The 25439-nt window shown below is 42.4% G+C and overlaps 1 protein-coding gene across 1 annotated transcript in view; it reads right to left on the bottom strand.

Moving 5' to 3' along the window:
- Nucleotides 1–23159, bottom strand: part of HMCN1 (hemicentin 1) — a 206740-nt gene extending 183581 nt beyond the window's left edge. Inside the window, exon 1 of the mRNA XM_074877133.1 lies at nucleotides 22842–23159. Coding sequence (XP_074733234.1) covers nucleotides 22842–23100 — 259 coding nt within the window. The 5' untranslated portion in view covers nucleotides 23101–23159. The remainder of the gene's footprint in view (nucleotides 1–22841) is intronic.
- Nucleotides 23160–25439: the final 2280 nt, after the last annotated feature.

Below are 25439 nucleotides of genomic sequence, written 5' to 3'. Positions count from 1 at the left end.
GCTGGGAATAGCCGAGCTCCACCGTCGGGAGCCTCTTGGCACTGCAGGTTACCACAAGCTCACCCATAAGGCTCCTTCTCTTTCTTCACTGGACTCTGGTTCCCACCGTGTCCCCATACATATCTCACCATGGGGGAAAAAAAAAAGTAAATAATCACAGCTTTTTATTTTTCCAGAATAGATGAATCCAATTACAAAGTCTAATTAAAATTGTATGCTGCTTGGAAGATTATATTCACAGATCACTTCCTTCAAAGAGACTTGGAAGATCGTTGGAGAGGGCTACCTTACTCAAGCCAAGTCAGCTTTTTGATCATGAGACATAATCAAAACTGAAAAAGCAACTGGCTCTGTCCCGCTGAAACTGCGGCCACATTGCTTTCATGAAGGGTATGGAATTACTAATGCACTCAGCACCCACATCTACATAAAAACAGACCACGTAAGCAAATAAAGTTACCAACAGTAACTTGAGCATCCTGAGAGCAGGACAACCCAGTACTGCTCAGTCCCTGATGATGAGAAATACTCTACATTCACGCTATGTAGCATATAGCAATATCCCACGTCAGGAAGAGTACTTAATGTGTGTCATTACTACCCAGTTATTAATAAACCAGGAGTCAATGTTTTCTTGAAGGAGCCATTCTCCTAACAAGCTTTCTGGAGACCACAGCACTAATCAACTGGTGCTTAAAACTCTCAAGAGACCATGGAAACAAGGACTTTCCAGAATAAGTTACCATATTAATCCTATGCTGTTCTTTAACAGGCTTATGTTCCAGTAATACCTTCACATGGTGAAAGAATTTTTTTTTTTAAATCATAGATGGAATATTGTGTATCATATTTAAATGGGTCTGTTGGGGTTTCTCTGGCAAGAGCGAGTTACCCGACCTAGGGCAAAGCAGAACAGCACAACTGTTAGATACAAAGCTCATACACAGTGTGGTAAGTTTTAGGGTTTTTTCCTCCATAGAGGATAGAAGAAACACAGAAAAGTAAAAAGACTGACCTAAAATTCCTTCAGATGCCAGACACAATCCTTGAAAAGTTATTTAAATAAGTTTTGCTCTGAAAATTATCAGCAAACCACATAATTAATCAATTAGCCCTAAACAAAGAAAAAGAGATAACATTCTAACCACAGACCTACCTACACTTGCAGAATTAAAACACAACTAAATAAGTTTTCCTCAGTTTTCATGCCAAGCCACCTGTCTCTTAAAATAAGACAAAGAAAAAAAAAAGATATTTCTTTTAGGAGATTCTAGGAGAATAAAAACAGGCTTCTATGAGATGACATCTTCTGTGTGTGTGCGCACATGTATACACATACACGAACATCATCATTTCAATACTATAAAATACTTTATGATGTATCCAGTTGCCATCCTTTGAGAATGGAGATTTCCAAGCATAATAAAAATAAAGCAATCCGAGACCAGCTGCTAAGAGAAGGAAGTTGTGTCACATTCGGTATAAAATTCCCAGTATTCTGCACCAAAAATTCTTTCTTTTCACTATTAAAAATGCATCTGCTTTCTTTTTAAGCCAGTGACAGAGTTTTTATTGATTTCTGTTAGAACAGGCCCCAGCTCCCCTCCAAGTCTTACACTATAAAATGAATTGCTAAAGGATTACCACCGTAAAACCATTAACAACCCAAACCGTTTCCTTTTAGCCATTATAACTGCAAATTCAAATCTCTATGCATCATTCTAAATAAGTGTCCACTTCACAAAACTAGTCCATACACAGCTGACAGAACTTTACAGCTTCTAACATTGTCTGTGTACACTGATTATTCACTCTGATAATACTGTTTTGAATATTACCCCCAGAGCTCTAACAATGGTTCAATAGTGCCTCAAATAGTGCTGTGAATAAAGAAGCATCAGTTAAAGCATCTATTTAAAGATACTAGAAGAAGGTCAGTTACCGGTGTACCAGGTTAAAGTGAACTTTTTCGTCCTTTTAAAAATTATTAATTTTAACAGGGAAGACTTTGCAAATTGTTCATTTTCTATTTCCACTTAGACACATTTCTTACTCCTGGTGAGGCTCTGTTTGACAGGTTGGACCAGATGATTTTGAGGTCCCTTCCAACCTGGCCTCTTGTAGGATTGTATTGCACAAGAAAACAATGGGGAAAAACTGCAGAAAACACAACTGCAAAATTGCTTATCTGACAGAGCCAATGCAGGCAGAAGAGGATACGGAAACATTTTAGTTCTATTTTTAAAAAAATATGGTTTGGATTTAAATGTCAATTTAAAAAGAAAGATATAGCAAGTTTTTCATGGCTAGATAAGCCTCTCAAAACCTTCATTAGAGAGCACTGTTTACTTTGGTAACTTGTAAGGCATTTGGAAGCAGCTCTCTCCCATCCCTTAACTTTTGCCTGTATCACTTGTAATTGTGTAATTTTCTAAAAGGCACCAACAAAAACATTTTTAAGCAGCAGAAATGATCCAGTAAGGGATAAACTTATTGCAGAACTATAGGGAACCAAGCCTGAGAGACTCAAACGGCCACCAGAACCCCAAGGAGAGGGGAGAGGAGTCACGCGGTCAGGCTGAGGAGCATCTCCTGCCAGAATAGCTTGGTGGTGACAACAGTCTTACATGTCTCCTTCCTTTCTGTGAGCCAAACCAGTGAAAATGCCTTGCGGTGTGGCTCCTGGTTCTTCCCAGCTCTCCCCCTGGAACAGCAGCACAGGCTGCACAGAGGAGGATCAGCCACATAGCCACCTCTCCCAACCAGCACACTGCAGTCCCCAAAAGTTTAGCTGCTGGGAGCCACTTAACAACCACACGGGAAGTAAGAAAACATTCTTCGTCCCCCCTCTGTAGCATTGCACCTACTTCATCCTTTCAATCTGGTGGAACAATCAAAAACCAGGAGTTGCCCCCACAGTAGGCACACAATCTCTGAGAATATTTGTTAAATAAATCCTGTTGCGCAGAAGTCTCTGATTCTGACTCTGTTGCTATGAATTTGGTTGCAAGCCAGACATGTTTACTCACCACTTTGTAAAGAAAATCTGCAAATTCACTGACCTCATGTAAGCTCCATGGTACGTAAACAATCCCCCAATTCATGCCTAAGCATCATTTCTGCTAACAGTCGTTTGGTGTGTAAAACTGAGATCTCAGCTAGCAAAACACATAATCAACAACATGATTTTAAAAATCACCTGAGAAAAGACTAGAAGAGAACCAAGGCAGGAAGAAAGTCGTGCACTTGTTCAGAAAGCCCCTATTTCAGCTTGCTTCTCCAGCTGTGAAACAGCAGCTCTGGGGTTTCATCACCAATAGCTCAGCCATGCACACAGAGCATGTCACCATCTCAGCGTGAGGGAGCTCCACTCAGGAGCCAGCATCCTAAAAGTCACTGATCAGTCATCATCATCCTTCAGACTCTGCCTAAAATCTCTTGGGCATGATTAGTATTCAAAGTAGACAAGCTGAAGGACATTGTTGGTGTCTCCACAGAAGAGATACAAACACAAGACTTTCATAAATTGTATGGATTAAAGCTGAATAGACTATTGGACTCCACAGCTAAAAAATAAACACCCTCAGCTTTACTTGTTACCCCTTGCCACCCTCTGAGCAGGTAAAGCAAGAGCCTTTGCTAACCACTAGCACTACAGTGCAGTGTCTTCACTCCCTGTGTAAGCAGCTACCAACGTGAGAAGGCAGCCAAAAATTAAGCCACCAGAAGTGTTTTACAAGAAACTAATTTTAAGGCCACAAAGCACAGCTCACAAAAATAACAGATACATCTAGGTTACTGCCACTTGGCCTACGGCAGTGCTGAGATGCCATCTACGAGTCCCAGAAGCGGCATTTGTTTCCTTTTCACTGGCAGCTTACTTACAAATACACTGCCTTTTTGCCAACTCTTCTACACAAGCAATAACCCTAGGCAGCTCATTACAGCAAGATTCATGACAGCTTAACTGAGTAGCTACTAATCCATCCAGATTTACCCACGCTTATCTACACACCACAGTTCAGCACAACTGGCTGCAGTTAGCAGCGTCGGCAGGAGCAGAAGCACATTCTGTGCAGATTTCTATCGCCCCTGTGCGAGGGCTCGTTGCCCTGGCACTGACCGCAGAGAACATGACATTGCGTATCCAAATGTGCGGTGGGATGCCTCAACAGACCACGAGGTTAATGGCTGTAGGAAAGCTGTTTCATGACTTTGGAAGAAGAAAAAGGAAAATCATGAGAATATTTCTGCTCTTGATGCAGGTTTGAGTGTTCGGTAGTTTTTAGGAAGCTGTGGAAGAGAGGGAAACATTAAATATTATCTGTGGATTATAAAATTCCACTGAGTTTTACTAGTGTAAAAATGCAAGCATGCTCCAAACTAATTCAAAAAGCAGATGTGAGGAGGGAGAGAGGAGGAAAAAAAGATGAGAACATTAACTTTTTTACCCTAAACAAAACAATCTTTTTCTTCTCACATGAGGATGACTTAAATAGGTTAAACAGGAATACATTACACAGAAACCTTGCTTTCTGTTTGCTCATCTTTTAAAATTTTCACAATAAAGCCATTATTTATGTTTAGGCAGAAATTAGCTTAGACTAACTCATTTGCCTTGATCCCTGTATTTCCCAGTTTCACCTTCTGCCTGGCCTGGTCCAAGACGACGTACTCAGCTGCCTACTAGAAAAACAGAGCACAAAGCTTTCTTCTTTGGAGAATTTGGATCTGTGGTCATGAACCCATCAAGCTCCAAAAAAAAATCAATGCTACAACCTGACTTGTACTGTTTATGTAGGTCAGTCAAAAGCATATTTTCTTCCAGACACAATGCAGACACTCACTCTCTGAATATCCAGGTGCTTTCAAACACACTCTGAGAATTCATGCTGGGATATTTTAAGTGGTAACCACTCCCCTTGTGAGTCAACACAAGTGAAAGGTGTGTGCTAATTTCTTAGTTGCTGCAGCTGGCAGTCAGGTACATCAACTGAGGATGCCACCCGTGAACATCAGAACTGTGCAGTCCGAGATTTTTTTTGGCACTCACCATTGTTGAGTAGAAATAAAGGGGCTCACAGGCTGATCTCATCAGCTGCAGTTTGCTCTCAACTGATGGTCTTTTCAGCTGCCCTGTTATCAGTTTCCCACCCTGTCTGTGCTAGCAAAGAATTGAATGGGTAAGGGCATGCTTTCAGTGTTTCTTTATTTTACATTTTCCATGGGCTTCTCATGTCTCAATTTTTTTGTCAGACTGACACAATACATCTAGTCTTTTAACATCATCAAGACTTAAGACTTAAACAGCAGCAGTTGTTCTAGATGTTCCTATAGCAATGTCCACCCTCAAGTAGTTCACACTATCATCGTATCAGAGTTGGCAAGTGAGCACTCCTCAGCCTCTTCAGAGCAAAGTGGCTTAGCATATAATATGGAATTTTTTTTAAAATTATGAGAGCTTGATAAGATTCCATCAGTGCTAAAAAATAACACTCATCTAAAAACTCTACACCTTAGAAGTAGAATGGAAAAAGAATAATTTTCATAGACTGTATGAATTAATAACTTAAGTGGCCCAAAATTGTCACACAGTGCATGTCACTCATCCTTCTTTAAAGAACAAGAGCACTAGTTATACATCTCAGAATATATTCTTCCAGCTGAAGTTAACCTTAAAATAGATTGATCTTGCCCTCATAGATTGGATTTTGTCTTCCTTCTGGTGTGGGTTGCTTAGTGCTCCTGCTGCAAGGTCTCTCTGGCACGACCTCCAGTGCCAAATCATGCCTGATGTCCTCCATAGGCAACACGACTATAGCCCGGCCATCCAGCCACTCAACACTGAATCTCCAACTGCCCATTTCACCTCCACTTACACACTTTTCCAACATAAGGTCTGCTAGTGATGAGAGCTCTGGTTTGCTAGTTATGCTGTCCAGGCATGGCCTAGTCATAAAGCAAGGAAGTGCAGTCCTAGAAAAGGAATGTCTTAACTAGACACTTTTAAACAGCATTAGCAGTCCAGATCTGAAGAAAACATACTTCTGCATGCCACCCCCTTCAGGGGGATGTCACTGCCTCCTGCAAGTCTCAGGCCTCAGGATAGCACATAATGGAATAGCTTCTCTTCCTCAAAGAGCAGTCTCTTCAAAGGTGGCCTCTGCCAACTTCCTTTCTGCTTTTGAACATCCTCTCAAGAACTTTGTCGTTCCAGCCATGAAGCTTCCACCACTGACTGTCTGAGAAACCAGAGCAGTTGCCCAGCCCATAGCACAATCTTTTCTAAGAAGAAAGCACAGGTATATGAACTGATGGCTGTGCTACAGCTGCTCAGAGCTTCTCGTTTATGCCTTATTTCTTGCATCCAAAAGAAGGCTTAAAACCACCACAAAAATATGCAGTTCTTAATGGCATTCACAAACAAACATGAAATTCCTACATATATTAATAGCCAGGCTACCTTTCTTGAACACTAATGCCAAGGAACAAAGACCATAAGTGCATGACTAACTCTTTAAACTACAGTCCGTTCTGCAGGATCAGGGAACCATCTGTTTTTACAGACTGCCCACTGGTATAGTCATGGTGAAGACTATCACTACGTGGAGTTTCGGAGAGATTCAGGTACAGACATGAACAGTGATTCAGTCTTTCTGTAAAGCTCTTGTTCAGGTGTCTGCAGTACAAAATGGCATCTAAATTATTAAGACTGTATCACTCAAGTTTAAGTCACTAGTTCTGTCAAAGATTCTCTTTGTTGCCCTAGGCAAATCTTCAGGGCCTCACTCAGGAAAACGCTTAAGCATAGTGAAAAACATATCAAAATCAAGAGAATATATACAAAAACATTCTTAAGTGTTTTGTTTAACTAGTCAGAGCTTGTGCTCAAAGTCTCCAAACTGTGAAGTGGTGGTGTTTCCCCATATCCCATCCTTTCTTTATCCCTAGACTAAGAGCTGAATATTCCAGGCAGAATTATTTATCATCATATGAAGGTAGAGATACTGTAACAGTAGAGATCCAACTGTAAAAACATTAATACAAATGTTATGGATTCATTTCTGATATGATTATCTGGACCAAGCCCTCAGCATACCAACTAAACTATATAAACACAGATAAAATTGTCCAAACATCTAACCTTAATAATAAACCCAATTTAACTAACAGAATAACTCAGATGAAATTCCAGATGTCTCTCACACATGGTAAATTAAAATACTCTGCAATAAAGTTCAGAGTACACTTCTACAAAGCTAGCGTAATGTCAGGAAATATAAACAAAAACAGGAAAAATTTAATTCACCCCATTCTCCAAAGTCACATCTCACATTTACTAAGCTCTTTCAAACACGTTGTGTTGCTGATTAACAGTAGTGCCTTAAGGCACAACCTTTTTCCTTCTTCTGATCTTCAGAGTTAAAAACTGCTTTGAAATATCACCAAGGCATACAATTCTTACTCACTGATAATGTCGGAGAGCAACCTATAATTTAAAACACCTCACTTCTAATTGACAAAATTGAGTCAAGTAGGAAAGGCATGATGAATTCAGATCCTACCCTGAGTACAATGAAACTTCAAACAGTGCTGAAAAAATGAAAAACAGCTGAGTTAATAAAAAACAGACCCTGCTTAAACAATCTTTCATCAAGTAAATTTCACCTACATTGTTACTCTTGGAATTTGGGAAAGTAAGAGGACTGAGCAAGGTCTGAAGAGGAGATGTGAAAGGGTATTTGGGAAATATGTAATATTCAGCAAATTAAGAAAGCAGACAACCAAAGCTAGACTCTGACTTCAGTTATGCTGGTGTAAATCCAAACTAACATCACTGGCTGTAATGGAATTACTCTGGATTTACTCCATGTTAACTGAGATCAAAACCCATTCAATCAGACAGAATATCAAAGTGGAAAAAATGGCTTTTATATCTACACAATGGGACATTTCATTGCAAGTAACTAAGAAACTGTTTAATGCTATGTAGCTACAACACAAAAGGTGAGATGGGCTTGAGCCATCACACAAACACCCACAGCCAAAATTTCTAAAGTTTGAAAGGTTTTATGCACTTCAAATCTGCCTCTAAACAAGCTTTATGCAAATTAAAGAGTTACTTCAAAACATGCTTCACTTATTTAGGGCTTTTCTTGTTTGCTTGTTTCATCTCTTTACAAAACAGGACTCATCCCTATGAAGTAGGCATGCAACAGCATCTCTTAAGCTACTTCCCTCATGCCCTTTACAGAAGCAAATTCATCCTCTCATACCACTTGCTAAACGAGAGCTCCATCTCCATAAGCTACCACACACCTCTACACTGTAGAGTATTTCTGTGCCTTCCCCCTAAAAGAAAAAACACAGGTATGTATCAGTATAGGTGGCTACGCCAAACCACCAGGAGCTTAAAAGATTTGCTTGAAGTGATCAAATTGCCAAATTCTTCAAAATGCAATTTAGCCAACACACATGATTTTATCTTCATATACCATGACTCACTTTAGGTAAGTGAACGATATTCAATTACACTTTCAGGGGTGGGGAAAGGGCTGAGTTTTTACAATAATGACATGATCTCCACTTTTCACACCCTAAGCATGAGCAACAACAGTAATATTTACAACAAAGCTCGAAACACAAAGCAGCCACATTTTTTTCCTCCCATTGTCAGCATTCACAGAGTCTGCCTAGATTTGCACACACACAGACCCTGGGTAACTCAATCTTTCCAGTTCGATTAAGTTCATTAGCGCTAGGGACACTCATTCCCTTCCCACCGCAGCTATGTCAGCCCAACCAACAGCCAGCCACGCTCTCCAGATCTGCCCTAACACAAGTCATCACCACCTCTACTCAGCACCAAAATGGGTCATGAACACTTTAACCAAGCTAGCAAGCACAAAGTGTTTCAGCAGTTGCTGCTAATCTGGATCACTTTGGAATGAACCTGGAATTGTGAACCTGGAATCCTTGTGGCTGGGAATCAGAAAAGGGATCAGAACCGCAAAGAAGAAGAAACCAGACAGCAGTGCAGAGCAGTAATTTTTTCATGCAATACAGCTACACCTTTAAGAAAATGTAAATCCACAGATTCAGCCAGAATTACAGAGAACAAAATATTAAAGTCAGTTGGTCCAATTCAGACCCAGAACAAACTCTAGAAACACACTCATTCACACGGCCAACATGCAAAGTGAGAATGATATCTGTCCTTGCTACCATCCTCATTCACGCTAAGGCAAGTATCAGCCATCAGACACACTGAAAGCAACGAGGAAAAGATTTCTCCATCATCTCCTGCACAAACTTATTAGTGGCTAACACAGCACTTATTTCAGAGCAAGAATATGTTGCCTTCAGCAGTACACATTTCATCACCAGCATCCAGTCTGTGTACGCAAAATATACTCCAGACTGCCAAGAAATCTTGAGATAAAGGAGGGGAGTGCTGAGAAGGGACACTGAACCTCTCGGTGAAAAGGGTCAATGGAAATTTTGAGGAAGGGATGGGCTGAAGGCAGAGACAACAAAGATAAAAAGATGTGGGAGTCTGACAGATTAGGAAAGAAAGGAAAACGAGGAATAAACATTTCAGGGACAAATAAGTGATTTGTGCATTTACGGTTAACAGAGGACTGTGACTCAGGAGTAAGTCACATGAATTCCCTATGCTTTGATTCAGCCTATGTAAAATTTAAAAAAAAAAAAAAAAAAGAGGAAGACATGACCAAAACAAAAAACCCAAAACACCAAAAAACCCACTCATCTGAAAAGCCATGACACCAAGAAGTAGGTTTTTAAGTAATATTTTGCTAAATGAGGAGGCAACACTCCTGGACACGCACCACTGCCTAAGCACCATGTTCTGATCTCCAAATGCTGTAGGAAAGCAGTCCAAATGTTATCCCAACCAGCGCACACCATGTTTCGCTTCAGCCGTCTACCAGGGCTGACACTGGGGCTTGGTTTTGCCTGTGCCACTCGCTGGGGACAACCTCTGGTAAAAGACTGTACTAGTGTGTGTGCAGTGATGCTAAAGATCTCTAATTAAACCACACTACTATTGTGTTGGTGCTGTACAAGCTAAGCAACATAAAATGGAAAAGTGCCACAATGCAAAGTAATTTGCCCAAAGATTGGCAGCAATCAGCCTGTGGGTTCTCCAGCTATTACTCTTTTACCTAAAACCATGTGCTTGCCTAACCCTGTCACCTATTCACAGCCTAAAAAAATAGCTCTGACACAGTAGCTGTGAAGTCACCATCTCTTGAGGATTTTAGTAAATAGAAACATAAATTAATATGGGGGCCTAAATGAAACCACAGTATTCCTAGCTCTTTTAAGGCAGAGGACTTCATTTTGCCTGCACAACTTTCCTCCTCTTCTTCTGTTCCTCAATAAATTATACGTGCAAAAGCATACTAGTTCGGTGAACTAACTAAGACCTCACTAACTAAACAAAAAGCTCTGTCCTTTGGAAAACAGACTCGGACATACCATTGTACAGCTTAAGAGAACTCAGGAAATGTTTCAGTGATATTCAGCATCCCCAGAGACACTTAACTTCAGCTCATGAAAATACACTGGTGTCCAAAGCATGAAAATTACAATGGCTTCCTGCTTACACCCCCCAACCCCCCCAGGCTATGAATCTAATTTAAACAAGATGGCAGGAATCCAGCAGTAACCTATAGTCATAGATTAGAGCTGCTATCCTGAGCAAACAGACCAGACATTTAGCTGGGACTATAGCAACACAAGACATTCCTTCATTTTCATTTAATTATGCAAACCCACCCCCACTCACTCCACTTCAGCAGAGTTTTTCCAGTCTGAAAACCTGAGGTCCCATTCTGCTTTTGGTAACATCTCACTGCACAACAGCTCCACTGGTGGTAATTTATCCCATAGTTATAAAGTTGATATTGGGAATTTGGCTCAACTATGTGTCAGGCTACATGAAATTGTCTTTTAAAGCTCTCTTTATATTTTGTAGTCCTATGGCTGGGAACAAACAGCAGAGAAAGGAGGCATTACAGATGCCCTGAAAACACTGAAGCACTGAAATATAGAGACAAAGCTCACTCCCTCTCAATTGCAATTCTGCAACAGGCTCTGTGCCGTGAGGGGGCCAGCTGTCTTCTGTAAGAGCCGGCTCGCGCAGGCACCTCGAAAGAATAATTTAAAATCCTCTCTGGACAACGCTCGCGCATTCAAGTTTATTTTGGGAGTCCCATTATGTTATACACAGGCTCTGAACACTTATGTGGTTGATTCATTGTACCTAATATCACACACTAACTGTCGCATTACCAAGAGCATATGGTAAGGAAGCCACTATTCCAGAGTGAACAGATGAGACTGCTAATAGGGATACATTACAGAAAATAAATTCAACACTTCCAATTATCTTTTGTTGCATGTGATGTATGCAGCTTGTTGGCTTGGTGTCTGGGAACATGTCATTTTCAAATATGTATATATTTTACCGGTAATGTTTTACAGACTGAAATCTGTGGCTAAGGATATTTTAGGAAAAGGGCTCCTCTGTGAGGAGGAGTACCACGGATGCCAAAGAAAATCAAGATGGAAGAGTACATGGGATACAGAACAATAAGGTAACATATCTTCATAAATACACACAGCCTGTTTACATTTGCAATACACATTAACAATGTGCATCACAGCCCCCATTTGTGGCTTATCCCCACCGAGATTATCAGCCTCGTAGCTGCCAGTATTACTCCTTTAGCTTACACAGAACGGTCTCTGCTGAACACCCAAGGTTCAAACCCTGCTGACAACCTGAGGTAAGGGCAAATGAGATGCAAGACATTCTGATTAGCCACATCAGTGGGCATCCACCAACACCCTCTGCAAAGCAGATTCACAGAAGTCCCTCAGTTTATGCTGGAGCTGCCTGCAGTCTGCCTCTGAGAATTTACTCAGTTTTAGCTCAAAATGCCCTGCCAGGGGAACGTCTTCAACTGGGCTGAAGGCCAGCGGTAAGATCAGAACCAGGGATCACATCACTGTATGGGCACAACCTATTCCCTCATCTGAGCACCCAGTATCCATATGGTAGGTTGAAAAACACAATGAAACAAATCTCAGGGACTATTATCTGGACATTCAGCTCCAGAGCGGGAAAAAGCTAGAAAGCAGAAAACCTCTCACCTGACTTCACACCTGCTAAATTCAGGGCTTCAACTGAACTAACCTTTGCTCCCTCTGCAGCCAATGAAAGCAAATGAGACCTCCAAAGTATTTAAAAATTCACAAGCAATGAACTGCTCCATAAAGGTGCCAGTTTCTTTTTGTGAATTACAGAAAGAGCCTTTGGGTAGCTAGTCTCTCAGCTGAGATTCTTCAGTTAAGTGCCTAAAGTGAAATGGGATTAATCCTGTCCTCAGTGTCATGGCTTCATGTATCTTGACATAATATGATCCCATTCCAGTCCCTCAGGAATGTGAAGTCATTGTGCTTCTCCTCTGGCAAAAGCACAGAAAAGCTCAGCTCACATCTACAGTTACCAAAGAATAGGTTGCATATGTTCTTCAAAAGGCAACAAGAGAAGTTTAACCATAGACCACAAGGGGATATGCATGACCTAAATCACTCTCATCCCACTTAAAAATATAACACTGTAAGCTATCCCTATACAAAATGCTAATCTTGGACCCAGAGTTCACCCAACAACTGCAGAGCATGAATTCACAACAGGAATAACTGAAGGGTCTCATAAATCAGACCTGAGCACAACACACCTAAACCAGGAAATCCGAAACACTGGCAACAGTTATAAAAAGCTAATTATACTCAACAATGTAATTGAGGGGTAAACCACATTCTCCCTGGCAGTAGTAAAGAAAGCCTGTGAAGCAGCCCGCCCAGAGCACGTTTCATTAAGTCCATCCTATTTCTAACAAAACCATTGATTATCAAGGCATGGTGAGCCAATCAAGCAACACCATCAGTCTCTTTCAACAGAGAAATTGTTTTGCCATTTGCAAACTGAAAAACATATGTTCTCAATATTTTCTCTGATGTATGCATCTCCTTCAAAAGCAAAGTCCACAGCATATGCCAAAAATCAAATAATTGATTGGAAAATATATACCAACTGGCATCTGAGGGCCTTCTCTGTCTAACGGGTTCCTCCTGTCATTCTTTAGGCCACATTCAAAGTCCATTAACTAAATTAAGTGTATCTGCTCCTTTTCCATACTCCTTAATCCAGCTCATCCAGATCCTCAACTGACTGAATTGAAGCCACTCTAGTATAAATTCCAAGCAGCCTCCAATACACACAAAATACACAAGAAGTATAAAGCACACGTCAGAAAAAGACTAGAGACACATACCTCAAGTGCACACAGCATAACGGAAATCGCTCTGAGGTTCCTAACAAGTTGGTACAGCAGGATGAAGAACGTCACAGACACATAACAAAACACTGACCCAATATAAACTCATTTTGCTCACCGTTGGTTAAGAAAAGTTCAAGCACAATTTGTGCCAGCAAATGGAGTCCCATCACTCCATGCCCCCCTACACAGGACAAGTATTGTTTACCCTCCTGCAGTTAACACACGGCCCAGCTCTGTATCACGCAATCTAGAGCTTTCAGAAGGCATGTGAACATGTCCTCGAGCCTGAGCCAAATCAAGCTGGCACTGCTGGATGGTAGCACAGCACATGAGGCAAGGATTAAGAATCACAGTCCCAGTTCCAGCAGTCTTCAGTTGTTGGGTTTTTTTCCTTCATTTTCCTCTGAGAACTCAAGCTCCTCTCTTCAGTAAAGGCATTCGCTATGAATTGCCCACCACAGAAGGCATTGTTTTTCATAGTTATCTTCTAGCATTACCACTTTAAAAAGGCAAGGTTGGCATTTCAAGAGGCAAGCATTCTCTGCTTAGCTTCCTTATTGACTTCCCTCTGTGTATTTCACTAACAATTCATCTCACAATGAACACTATTGCCTCACTTAAAGTGAGATAAAGATATATATAATATTTACTCCTCCTTATTCATTTCATCACTGTGCATTCTCAGAAAATAACTGTTTTTTCCAGATGAGAAAGAACATGTCAATCTCGGGGAAGGACACCTTAGTCACTGCTTAAAAGCACTTGAGGATCTGCATCAAATACCTGCTCTTTGCAAATCATTAGAAATTTGATATGTGGGCATTTAAACCAATTCAGTAGATGCATACATCATCAGAAATTTCTCTTTTCTTTCCACACTATAATGCTCCCAAGACTCACAGCCAAGGGGGCCTACTGTTAAACAATTATTGCCATGAATAGGATTAACTTGGCTTCTATACATGACTCTGGAAACACAAGCTACGGTAACTTTTGAGAAATAAATGGAAAACAGGAAGAAGAGGGGAGAGAGAATGGTGGAACGCAGAAGACTACAAATTCAGCTCTTACGTTGTTGGTATCTACCTTCTCCCCACTGCTCCCAGTTATCAGATTGCTACCTTAGATGAGAGTAACTGCCATTCCCTGCTTCACAAGGAGGAGAAAGTGCAGTCCTCAGCTGTCCCAGTGGGCAGAGAATACAGCTTCAACAGATGCTCCGTCCACACTGCGTTTCAGAGGGAGTACGCCATGTTCGGCTTCACAGCCACATGTTCAGCTGAACAGCCACTTTCTGTCTGGGGCAAGGGTCCACTGGTTTTTCAGTGTAACTGGTACCAGGTTGATCACCTTCTAATCTGGTTCAGTATTGCATGATACTTACTTCAAGATCAGTTGGCAAATAGTTAAAGTGGCAGAAATAATGGGGCAGCAACCTCTAATGGGAAGGCAGAGACGAATCTTTGTGCATAACAGCAGCATCTGAAAGACCAAGCAGAGCTTCACACTGTCACTGTGTGGATTTGTGCTGCTCTTTAAATGTGTATTTTGTGATGTACGCCTACAGTTCTGCACTGATGTCCCCAAGAACAGTGATGAGTGGCTTCTCAACAGCTTCAGTTCACTGCAGATGATCTAAAGACACAATCTGGAGTGGAAGTTACAGAACCTACACATCACCAGCAGTGGTGTGTGATCACTCAGAAAGGCATGTGACCCTCCAGCAAAGTCTACTTTTTGCTATCTACTAGTCTTCAGAAAATACAATAGTATAAGTGATATGAAGGAAAACCTACTACACTGGGAAGTGAAAGAGGTTTTTTTGGTGCATTTAAGGATAACAGTAATGTAAAGATTCTAAGGCAAGCGGTAGAAAGCTCTCACGTTAAAAACCACTGTATTTGGGAGTGAATTTAAAACTCTGTACAGTTACTTGCTGCATTGTTGCATACCTGATGGCTGAGTTTGCAATGGCACTTTAATAGTTACTGCTGTTTGAGAAACAGCAACACGTTGAAGGATTTGATCCGGAGAAAGTATCCTCCACCTGAACTCCAGAAACTATAGAGAACAAGCATACAGTTCTGAGCAGCAAGCTTCACTTGCTATACTACATCAGTAACAATTATTGGGACAGAATAACATTGGGATGCATGAGCTTCTCATGTAATCATCACCACTTGGAGCTGGGGATAGCACAGCAAAATACAAGTAGCTTCTGTGTAAGTTCAGTAGGAAACAATTTCAAATGTAACATGACAAATCATTCATAATGCAAAGCAGAAGAGAATGACATATTTGAGGCATTATCACTTTTTTCCTAAGGAAAAGACATTCTCCAGTGTATCTTCAAGTAAAAACAGGGATAAAAAACCTTTCCCTTCAAAAAAGATTCAAGAAGTCAAAATTCACCATGGTGCATACCTTCAGGGCTGGACAGGCAGAGTTAAGACAGTAGAAAAATAAGGTGTAAGTGATGCTCTAGCAGGCTTTTGGATGATGGCACATTTTGGCTGTTTTACAGATTTTGGAGCTTCTAGCACTGGCAATACTGTCTTCTGTAATCCACGTAAACAGCTACTTTTAGAGGGATCCCAGATAAATCCTTCCAGAAGATCAAGAAAGCAGCCATATAATCACACAGAATTGATTTTATAGATATCACAATGTCTCTGTTAAGGGTAACAATAAGTTTTCAAAACACTTATTTCACATACAGTCAGTATGGTTATCATAGAAGTCTCAGCAGAGATGGAAAATATCTGTAGGTGCTTTAGACTATCAGCTCCGAGTCGTTCACTATTACATAGTACTGCTGACTGTCATTCAACTGACAACAGTAATGATAAAACTTAGTAGTAGTGACAACAATGTAGAAGCAGTATCTGAGCTTTAAGGAAACTGTATTTCCTGCTGAAATTGTCAATGGTGAAATAATAAGTAACACTTCAACATTTATAGTAAAAAAGGGCAGATTTAACAGTTATTATGTCCAGTTCTGGTTATCGTTTGTCTTCAGATGTGCCAAGACAGCACTGAACAGTTGTAAATTTACACTGTGTCTCCTAAAAAGTGAAACAAAAGCTCAAAACTTGGACATGCACTCATTATTGCTGTCACTACATATCTAAGGAAGTCCAGAATAAACCAAGTCCCAAAAAAGCCCAAACCTTACATAACCTGGAGTTTTCCAGATAGGATGGTCAGAAATTTGAGGCCACCAAAGCACACTGCTCTGGAAGACGAGCATGACAACTTTAACCTGATATTCTGTGATGCATCAGTAGAGCTGCAGCACCAGGGAGATTGGACTTGTTAAATTAGCACACTTTTCTCCCCGACTTTGGATTTTGGGAATGATATGAAACCCACTCAACTCTCAAAATAAGATGACTATTTGAATTAAGTGCAGAAAATAATTTTCTTTGCCTCTGACCTTACTCTTACCAAGCAGAGTGGGGTAACTTTTCTCTTTCCTTCCTATAAAAACTACAGGATTTTGATAAGTACGCAGTTTTTGCAAAACATTTGCCCCCAGGAACTTCAATGGCAAGCAGTTTATTCTTCCTTAACAACCTAATAATTTGTCTAGTTCAAATACTAGACAGCTTTCAAACACTTTTACCTACGGAGGAAGGTAAGGAGACCCACTGAATGTGGCCAGGAAGAGCCCCTGCCGAAGCAGACCTACCAGGACCCACCAAGTCCTCGGTTCCTGAGGAGCAGAGATTCCCATTTCCATCTCACTGTGTGGTTTGCAGAATACAACAGACTGATGTGAGGTTTGCCCAGAACACACGCACACAGCAGCGACCCACTGATTCTTTCTCTTTAAGCAAAAGATATACTGTAAAACATTGTCAATATCCCTTCTCCACCTCCTCTCTAACCCCTCTAGTTACTTCACAAAACAATTAATAACCACTGTATTACACCCACACAGTGTTGAATGTCACCTGCTGAAGTACTAAGGATGTTTATACCACACCACAGCATGGCCTATAACAGACCAACCTCAAATAAGTGCTATTCCTTATCCACAAACACAATGACACCAACAGGTCTACGTGATCCCTGGAAGGAGAACTGCAAGGGAAGAGCTCCCAGACTTTCCTCGTGCTGCCCCCATCCCGTGTACACACGCCACTTCTGTGGTGCTGGCAAACTCACATACCAGTATAAAATAACTGCATTTCCCTTAAACTTGTCCTCCCTGCTTTGAAAACTACTGCCATACAGTTTTTCCACAGCTGTGCTCCTGTTCTTTAGTGAAACTCATACCAAGTCTGGAAGCATCTCTTCCCCCAGCCAAAGGAAGCAGAAGGAATCCTGAAGACAATGACTGCCTTCTTCAGGCTACACCAGAAGGACCATTCAACTTCTCCCAAATGGGAAAAGGTTTCGGACAACTGATTTATATACATTCAGCCTTTAGCTGAAAAGTTAAATAGACACCCATAAATCTGAGAGTAAAGCCTGAGGCCAAAGACCCCTCAAGTGACAGAAGAATGCAAAAGGCTAAGTGCAGGGCCACACGTTGGAGAAAAGCTAGCAGCAGAGTCCGATGTAAGAAACCTGCTGGGCAGCAAAGAGGCAGAGATACTGTACCTGGAGATGCAGAAACAAAGTGGTGGCTCATACTGGGAAGGCTGGCCACGCAGCCACTGCAATTAAGTTAAAAACAGGAAGAATTTCAGCTGAGCAGGGTGGAAGTTTTATTGCTACACTCAGAGGACAATTTATTCTTCATCACTCACAGTGCCTTTTCCAAGGCAAAAGTTAACATGTAAAAGAAAGCTTATACTTCTCATTTCAGCACAGGTTTCCATCTCCCTTTATTATCCATTTGTAAAACCACAATACTTCTTATATCAGGAAGTATGAAAAATTTTAATTCCATTAATAGCTTAATTTTAATTTCTTATGTTCCTTCTCTGGAAAATACATTATTTCTTCTTCTTTATAACCTCTAAAAAAAAAAAAAACCAAAAAAACTATCAAACCTGCAAAAACCAAAATTCTCAGACCCTTCATATGACCCTCTGAACTTGTTCCAAGCTAGTATGTGGCTCAGCAGCCTAACCGTTGTTATGGATATAGCACTGCAAGTCTGTTAAATAAAGGAGACCCCAGGTTATATAGTTAAACATAATTATGTGCCTTTACTCCATGATATAATCAGAGTTTTATTTTCAAAAAAAAGAGGAGTGGGATCCCCGGGGGGGGGGGGGGGGGGGGGGGGGGAATTATTTCTAGTTCTCCTACACATTTACTATGTGACCCTAGGTGGATGACTTAAGTTCAATACTATTTTCCCATCTGAACAAAGCAGTATTAATGTTTTCCCTTTTCTCACATAGGTAATATGTTGCCTATCTGATTTGTAAGAAAAAGGGTTGGGAGATGGTCATACCAGAGATTTGTAGACATGCAGAGCGTTAACAGGCAAGTATCACCCTGTGCATTAGAAGTCCAGAGGTTATATATTCCCTTCATTTGTCTTGCAATTAAAATTAATTACTAGAGTTTGGTCTATAAAATAGTCATCCACACTAAAGGAATACTTGATTAAATCACACCGAGTCAGAGTTATTACTGGTATAATTCCATTAGCTTTACAGAAAAATACTAGGGATGAATTTGTCCTCTTAGGCTTATTTTCCATTCCAAAATTCCTTAATGGCATAAAAAAAATAGAAAAGCTGGCCACAGATGTTAAATAAAGACATTCTGAGTCCAATCCCATTTCCACAGGATACAATGGGAGTTAGTAGGAGATCAGGACCCACAACACGCAACTACAAAAGCATTTGCTGATCTTAAGCTTTAGCTCCAATTCAAAATTTTCCTGTGCCAACTCTTCTTAACTTGGGACTTTTTTTTTTTCCCCCCCTTCCATGTTTCCATTGAACACAAGTCTGGCAAGAGATTTCTATGTCAACAGCCCTTTCCACTATCTACAAAACTTCTGTGATCATGTTTAGGCACTGAAAAACCACAGTAGAAAGAGTCCTGTAATCCGTTGAAGCATTGCACATGCTTACATATGAAACAGAATCCAAAAAAAGGCTTTTTCAAAATGGAGATCTCAGCATACCACCAGATGGTTACAATGGTATCAGAATGTAAAACACTTTACAAATTTTTTTCTGTAGGCCATAATTCTATGTCAAAAACCTAAGGTTTGATACTAAAAAATATACTTGTTAATTACTGTTTTACCAAAATACCATAGCCTGAGCAAAATACCATTGCAATACTAGTAACACTACATTTAAATCTACCATCAAAGACCACAATGTGTGAGCATATCACAATACAGCATTAATATGCAGCACTTTGGCAACAGTGTAGTCCAGTAGAATATAGGAGGATTTGTAAATAACTCGAATTATTTATCATTCATACCTTGTGTGATGTTAAGTACCCTTCCAAGGCAGATTCTTGTATGGTTCTGCTGAATACACTCTCCTTGTCAACTCTTTCTTTATGTGCTTAAAAAGCACTCGAGCTGTTTCACTAATCAGTAGGAATCAAGCAGTACTGCAAAGTGAGTGACTGGGGCACTGTTCAGCATACATTGTGCAATATAAATTAGGAAAACAGTGGAGTTAAGTCAGATCTACACCAACTTTAAACTGTAATTACCTATCAATAAAGAGTGTATCTGGATCAGGACAGCTTTATACAAAGAGAAGTTCCTTGGATCTGAGGTCCAGCTATACACTGCACTCCCTGTAGAGTCCCATTTGCCTCATGGACCACAGTACCTCACAAAAATATCAAGAAAATTTGTCTGTGAAGCGGTTCTTTTTGAAGAAAAATTATCAGTTAAGCAAATAACCAGACAGCTTGGGGGAAAAAAAAGAAATAATCTCATGCTCATCAATTTAGTTGAGTAGTCTTCAGAAAGAACACCACTAAGTAAATGAATGGGACACTGTGAAATACAATCCAAGCAATATTTTTATTAGATTTGTGAGAAAAGTTACTTCTCTACAGATTCAAAAAAGATGTTGAAGAACTGGTCACAACAGTATTTCTTGCATTTTCTTTGCAAGTGCCTAGGCTTGGTCATCATCATATGCAAGACACCAGATTACCAGCAGTCTGAACTGCTACATCCATAAAATTCAAGACACTGGACTGTGGTGTGTTTTTCTAAGAAATACAGAGAGAAATAAGCTTCAGAAACTGAGGCAAAATTAAGTTTAAAATTATACATTCTCCACTTTCAAACAGCTTTACGACCTCACAAGTTATCCATCATGCTAAAAAGTAAGGCCCCCTCTGGCTGTGCAGGGAAGTCAGACCTCCACATAGAGACATGTAACAGGATACACCAACCCATGTTTGCCAGCAGTTCTTTGTTGTACAGGTCAGCTCTCTGCAAGTTTAAGTTTCAGTTACTCTACTGAATGAAATCTAACGTTTGCCAAAGAAAGGGATCTCCTGTGGAAGAAGAGGTAATGGGGGAAGAGGCAAGGAAACAAGAAGTCTGTGAGGGGAAAAAACATGAATCAAGCAGGGGAAGGTGGCAGTGGATTTGTTGCTAGTGAGGTATGCACAGAGCAAGAAGGTGGTGGCACTGCAAGGTGTGCTTAAAAGAATTGGTCTGTAACACATGCAAAGACCCTGAAGAACCAGTAGAAGGAAGAGGATCAGGGAGATGGGAGAAAAGGAATAAAAAGGAGAAAATGTACAGAAGAAAAACCAAATGAGGAAGAAAAAACATGTGGGATGAGAAAGAAGAACGTAGCTATTCAAACAAAGGATCTGACAGTGCCCTGCGATGAAAGCTAAGCATTGGAACTACCCGTGATATAAAAGCTGGAACTTCTTTCTACCAGGAACGCACAAGAAAAAAGGACCATCTGCACAAACGTGCAAACTGAAAGTGCAGCATGCAAGATCTTCTTGCTCTCATGGTTGGTATAGATACCCAAGCCCCCTGAAAAAGAGAACTATCAATTCTTATAGTGAATCACTTCAGTGAGTGGAAAGGGAAGATATATACAGTGTAATTATGGAAAGAAGATAAAACCAAAACACTCACAACCCATCATGTTGGTTTTTTGCCTCATCGAAGGAAAAAAGAGCTCCAAGGAGAACTATCAGCTGGATTTTCCAAAAGGATAGAAGAGTTCTAGGCTCTACACTTGACCAAAATATTCTCCTTCTTGCTTACTTCTGTGTCATGATGCTTTAAGTCCCATATATGTGTTTGTCCCATAAAATAACAGAAAGGTAAAGAGGGGTGAAAAAAAGTGACACCAAGGTGAAACCAGTAAGGTACATAAACACACTTGTGATAGGACCCTCTGATACCACAACAATGGACTTTTTATAAGGAAAAAAAAAAAAAAAAAAAGACAACCTATACAAGCTTATAGATAACAAAACAGCAAAATTTGCAAACACAAGGTTTTCTCTAATTTTCCAAGCATTTGGTTTAAGGTATTTATAAGAATAGCAAACACATATCTTGTTAACAGAAGTTAGCTATGACTGGGGGGAAACAGAAGGGGGGGTCTGTTTTCACTTGATGACATTCCTGCAAAAATTGAACTCTTAAGAGTTGACCTGGAATACTGTATTCTGAGATACTCCATGGAAACTAGAACCAGAGAGATAATTCTCAAGGGCTTTTTCCCACTCTTTGATATTTTTTTTCTTATTTTCTTAAAAAAAAAAAAAAAGTTTTTACTGCATAGTACAGCACACATCACCAGCCTGGGGCATCCTGTTGCTATTTCCTCTTCAAGTCACCAGAAGATATTTGACAAGGAAAGAGGAAGAAAGCCAGAGAAAAGGGATAGAAAGGGAATAGAAAACAGATGCTGAAAGAGAGGAACGCATGATGTACAGCAGAAAGGAAAAAAAAAAAAAAAAAAGGTAAAATAAGGGAAATAAGAACCCAAACCAAACCCCACATGATGTAAAGCTTCTAGATCGTTTCAGCGCAGGTTTCTGAACTTAAACACGGGAGAAGACTGGAAGAAAAGTGCGACTGTATTATGTGCGTTCATGTGTATTCCCAGCGGAGGGCATTGAAAAAAAACTTAGTAGTTTTCGGAGAGAAGGTCACTGAAGCCACTTCAGCTCATAACAGAATTAGTAAGAGTATGTGATCCCCTGAACTACTCTTCGGCGCATACAGTGCCCTTGGCGTCCACTCCAGCCTGTCCTGAAGGTCTGTCTGCTGGTACTTGCCTGCACGGAGACAGGGAGGGGGTTCCGAAAACGTTACTCGCTCCCGGCAAGTGTCCGCAGCGGCAAGCACGGCTGGGACGGGACAGACCCGCTCAGGCTCCAGCCCCCGGGAAGCGTTTGGAAAAGCCAGCGTTTGTAAAAAGCCAGCGTTTAGGAAAGCCAGCCCTGAGCGGGACCTGCTCTGCGCTCCCCGGCTCGCCCTGTGCCGCGCCTCGGAGCCCCGTCGGGGACCCCCCGGCGAGGAATCCCTACCTGGGTCGTGGAAAGGCACCAAGGCGAAGTTGTAAAGCGGCCTCTTGGGTCTTTTCAGCGACGTTTCCAGGATCTTGGATGCCCCCTCGATAACTTGCACCAGGTCGTCGTACATGGAGCCGGTCACATCAAACACGAACGCCAGGGTGGAGGCTCCCTCCGGCACCGCCTCGCCGCCGGGCTCGGGCGCAGCGCGGCGGCACAGGGCGAGCAGCAGCAGCGCGCCCAGGCCCGCTGCCCACGCCCCGCGGGGAGCCATGTCCCCCCGCAGCCCGCGCGGCTCCCGCGGCGGCCGAGAGAGGCCACTCACCGCCCGAGACCGGCGCCCGCCCGCTCCCCTCAGCGCGGAGCGCAGGAAGCGCCGCCGCTTTTGTCTGCGCGCGGCTGCGGCCCCGCTCCGCCTTTCTTATCGGGCAGGGCTGGGGCAGCGCCGCCCCGAGGGAGAAGGCTGAGCCCCGGCCATGCCGCGGGAGCTGCTGCCGCCACGGCCGGGGGGGGCTGCGGCTGCCGCCTCAGGAGCCCCGGCTGCCGGCTGAGGCGGTGCCCGCCCCGGCCCCGCCTCCCGCGGCCCCTGCCCTCACCTCAGGGCTCCCGCCCTCACCTCAGGGCCCCACCCGGGGCGGGATCGCCCCTCGCACCTGGCCGCCTGCAGCCGCCCCGGCCCCGGCGGCCGCCGATCCCCGCGGGGGAGCTCCCTGACGGGAACGGGGCGCCGGAGGGTGAGGTACAGACCTGCCCTGAGGCACCTCGATTTGAGGCTGCACCTCGATAACTGGGTTCGGTTTGGGGCCCCTCACCCCAAAAAGGCTGTTGAATGACTCGAGCGTGTCCAGAGAAGGGCAACGGAGCTGGTGCAGGGTCTGGAGCACAGGTCTGATGGGGAGCGGCTGAGGGAACTGGGGGGGTTTAGTCTGGAGAAGAGGAGGCTGAGGGGAGACCTCATGGCCCTCTACAACTCCCTGAAAGGAGGGTGCAGAGAGGGGGGATGAGTCTCCTGAAACAAGGAACCAGCGCCAGGACAAGAGGGAATGGCCTCAAGCTGCGCCAGGGCAGGGTCAGACTGGCTCTTAGGAAGGATTTCTTTGCAGAAGGGGTTGTTGGGCGTTGGAATGGGCTGCCCAGGGCAGGGGGGGAGTCCCCATCCCTGGAGGGGTTCAAGAGTTGGGTTAACCCAGCGCTGAGGGATCTGGTGGAGTTGGGAACGGTCAGGGTGAGGTTCATGGTTGGGCTGGAGGAGCTTCAAGGGCTTTTCCGACCGAGATGATTCTGTGATTCTGCCTCCCACAGACCTGCTGCGGAGGTGAGGAGGGCCATGCTGGCTTGAGCTCATCCCGAGCAGTGTAGATCTGTGTAGTTATTGGTTTATTACTATAAACACACAATACAAACACTGGTGCACACAGCGCGACTATAAACACTGCTGCCCTGGGTCTCCTCTCGCTTCTGTTACACTTCCACAACAACTAACTGAAAACCAGAGGCCAGACCTCCCGAGGCCCCTTCCAGCCTCAGTTTTCTTCAGCTCCGATGAACATATTTTTACAGTGACTGTGGAAGTGGGTAGTCAAGACCCCAAAATGTGATCAAGACCATGGCTCCAGGCACTGGCAGTCTCCAGTGCAAGAAAAAGACTGGACAATGAAGAAAAGAAAGTGGCCAGAGGGGGGTTTTAACCCTGCTTGGGCGATGGAAGAGATTAAAGGCCATATATTTCAGAGCTCCTGAGTTGTTCAAGGATGCAGCTACATCCCAGCAGGCACCTTTTGAAAACCCAATCCTAGGTGGCTGACCCAGCGCCACACGGAAGGACTTGGGGGAGAGCCAGGAGCCAAATCCACGTTGCTCCAGCCCACCTAGGTTCTGCCATCGCAAGCCTCCCTTCCCATCGGCTGCATCATGCGCTGCGGGGAGCAACGGGGCATCATTTTAAACACGAAGAGGGAGGGAAATCACATCCTTTGTTTCCAGTGGGATGAGTGAGGTGGATGAGGCACACAGCATTTGGTGCAGCTCCGAAAGGTAAACCAGGAAGCAGAATTTACCTCATTAGTTTCCCTCCTTATTTTACTAATCTTAAAATTGGTGCTAAAACTGTGCATTATTGTGACTGGAAAATTAATCATGTAGAAACATTGCTTATCCTAATCAAGTTATAAGCCTGGAATTGAATTATAAAAAACAGATGTTTACATTCTTTCTCCCCTTCAGCACTGATGTCATGAGAAGGAAGCACATAACCAGAGCTGTGCAAAGCATTCGCAATAAAACCCCAAACCATGGAAAACTTGCCTCATCTGTAACTCTGCGAGCAGAAAACTCGGACCAGGTTTGTCAAAAATATTCACAAATCTTGTAAGTAGAGATGCATTCAAGCCATAAAATAGGAATATGTATTTTGAACACCCAACAGACTGGCAGCACTGGGATTTAAGGATTTCCTTCAGTTCTTTATGAAGATGAATTCCTGTTGCATTTTTCCTCACAAAGAAAGCCATTGCATTCTTTCTGTCTTAAATTATTTCTCATTTAGATGTAAACAAGCTAGAACAAATCTAGTGTCTCTATGAAAAAATAACCCTTTTGGACACATACTGCTTC

Source organism: Strix uralensis, chromosome 8 (assembly GCF_047716275.1).
Source record: "Strix uralensis isolate ZFMK-TIS-50842 chromosome 8, bStrUra1, whole genome shotgun sequence".
In the NCBI taxonomy this organism is placed as follows: Eukaryota; Metazoa; Chordata; class Aves; order Strigiformes; family Strigidae; genus Strix; species Strix uralensis.
Note: the sequence above shows the minus strand (reverse complement) of the source record. Positions and strands in the feature narration are given on the sequence as shown.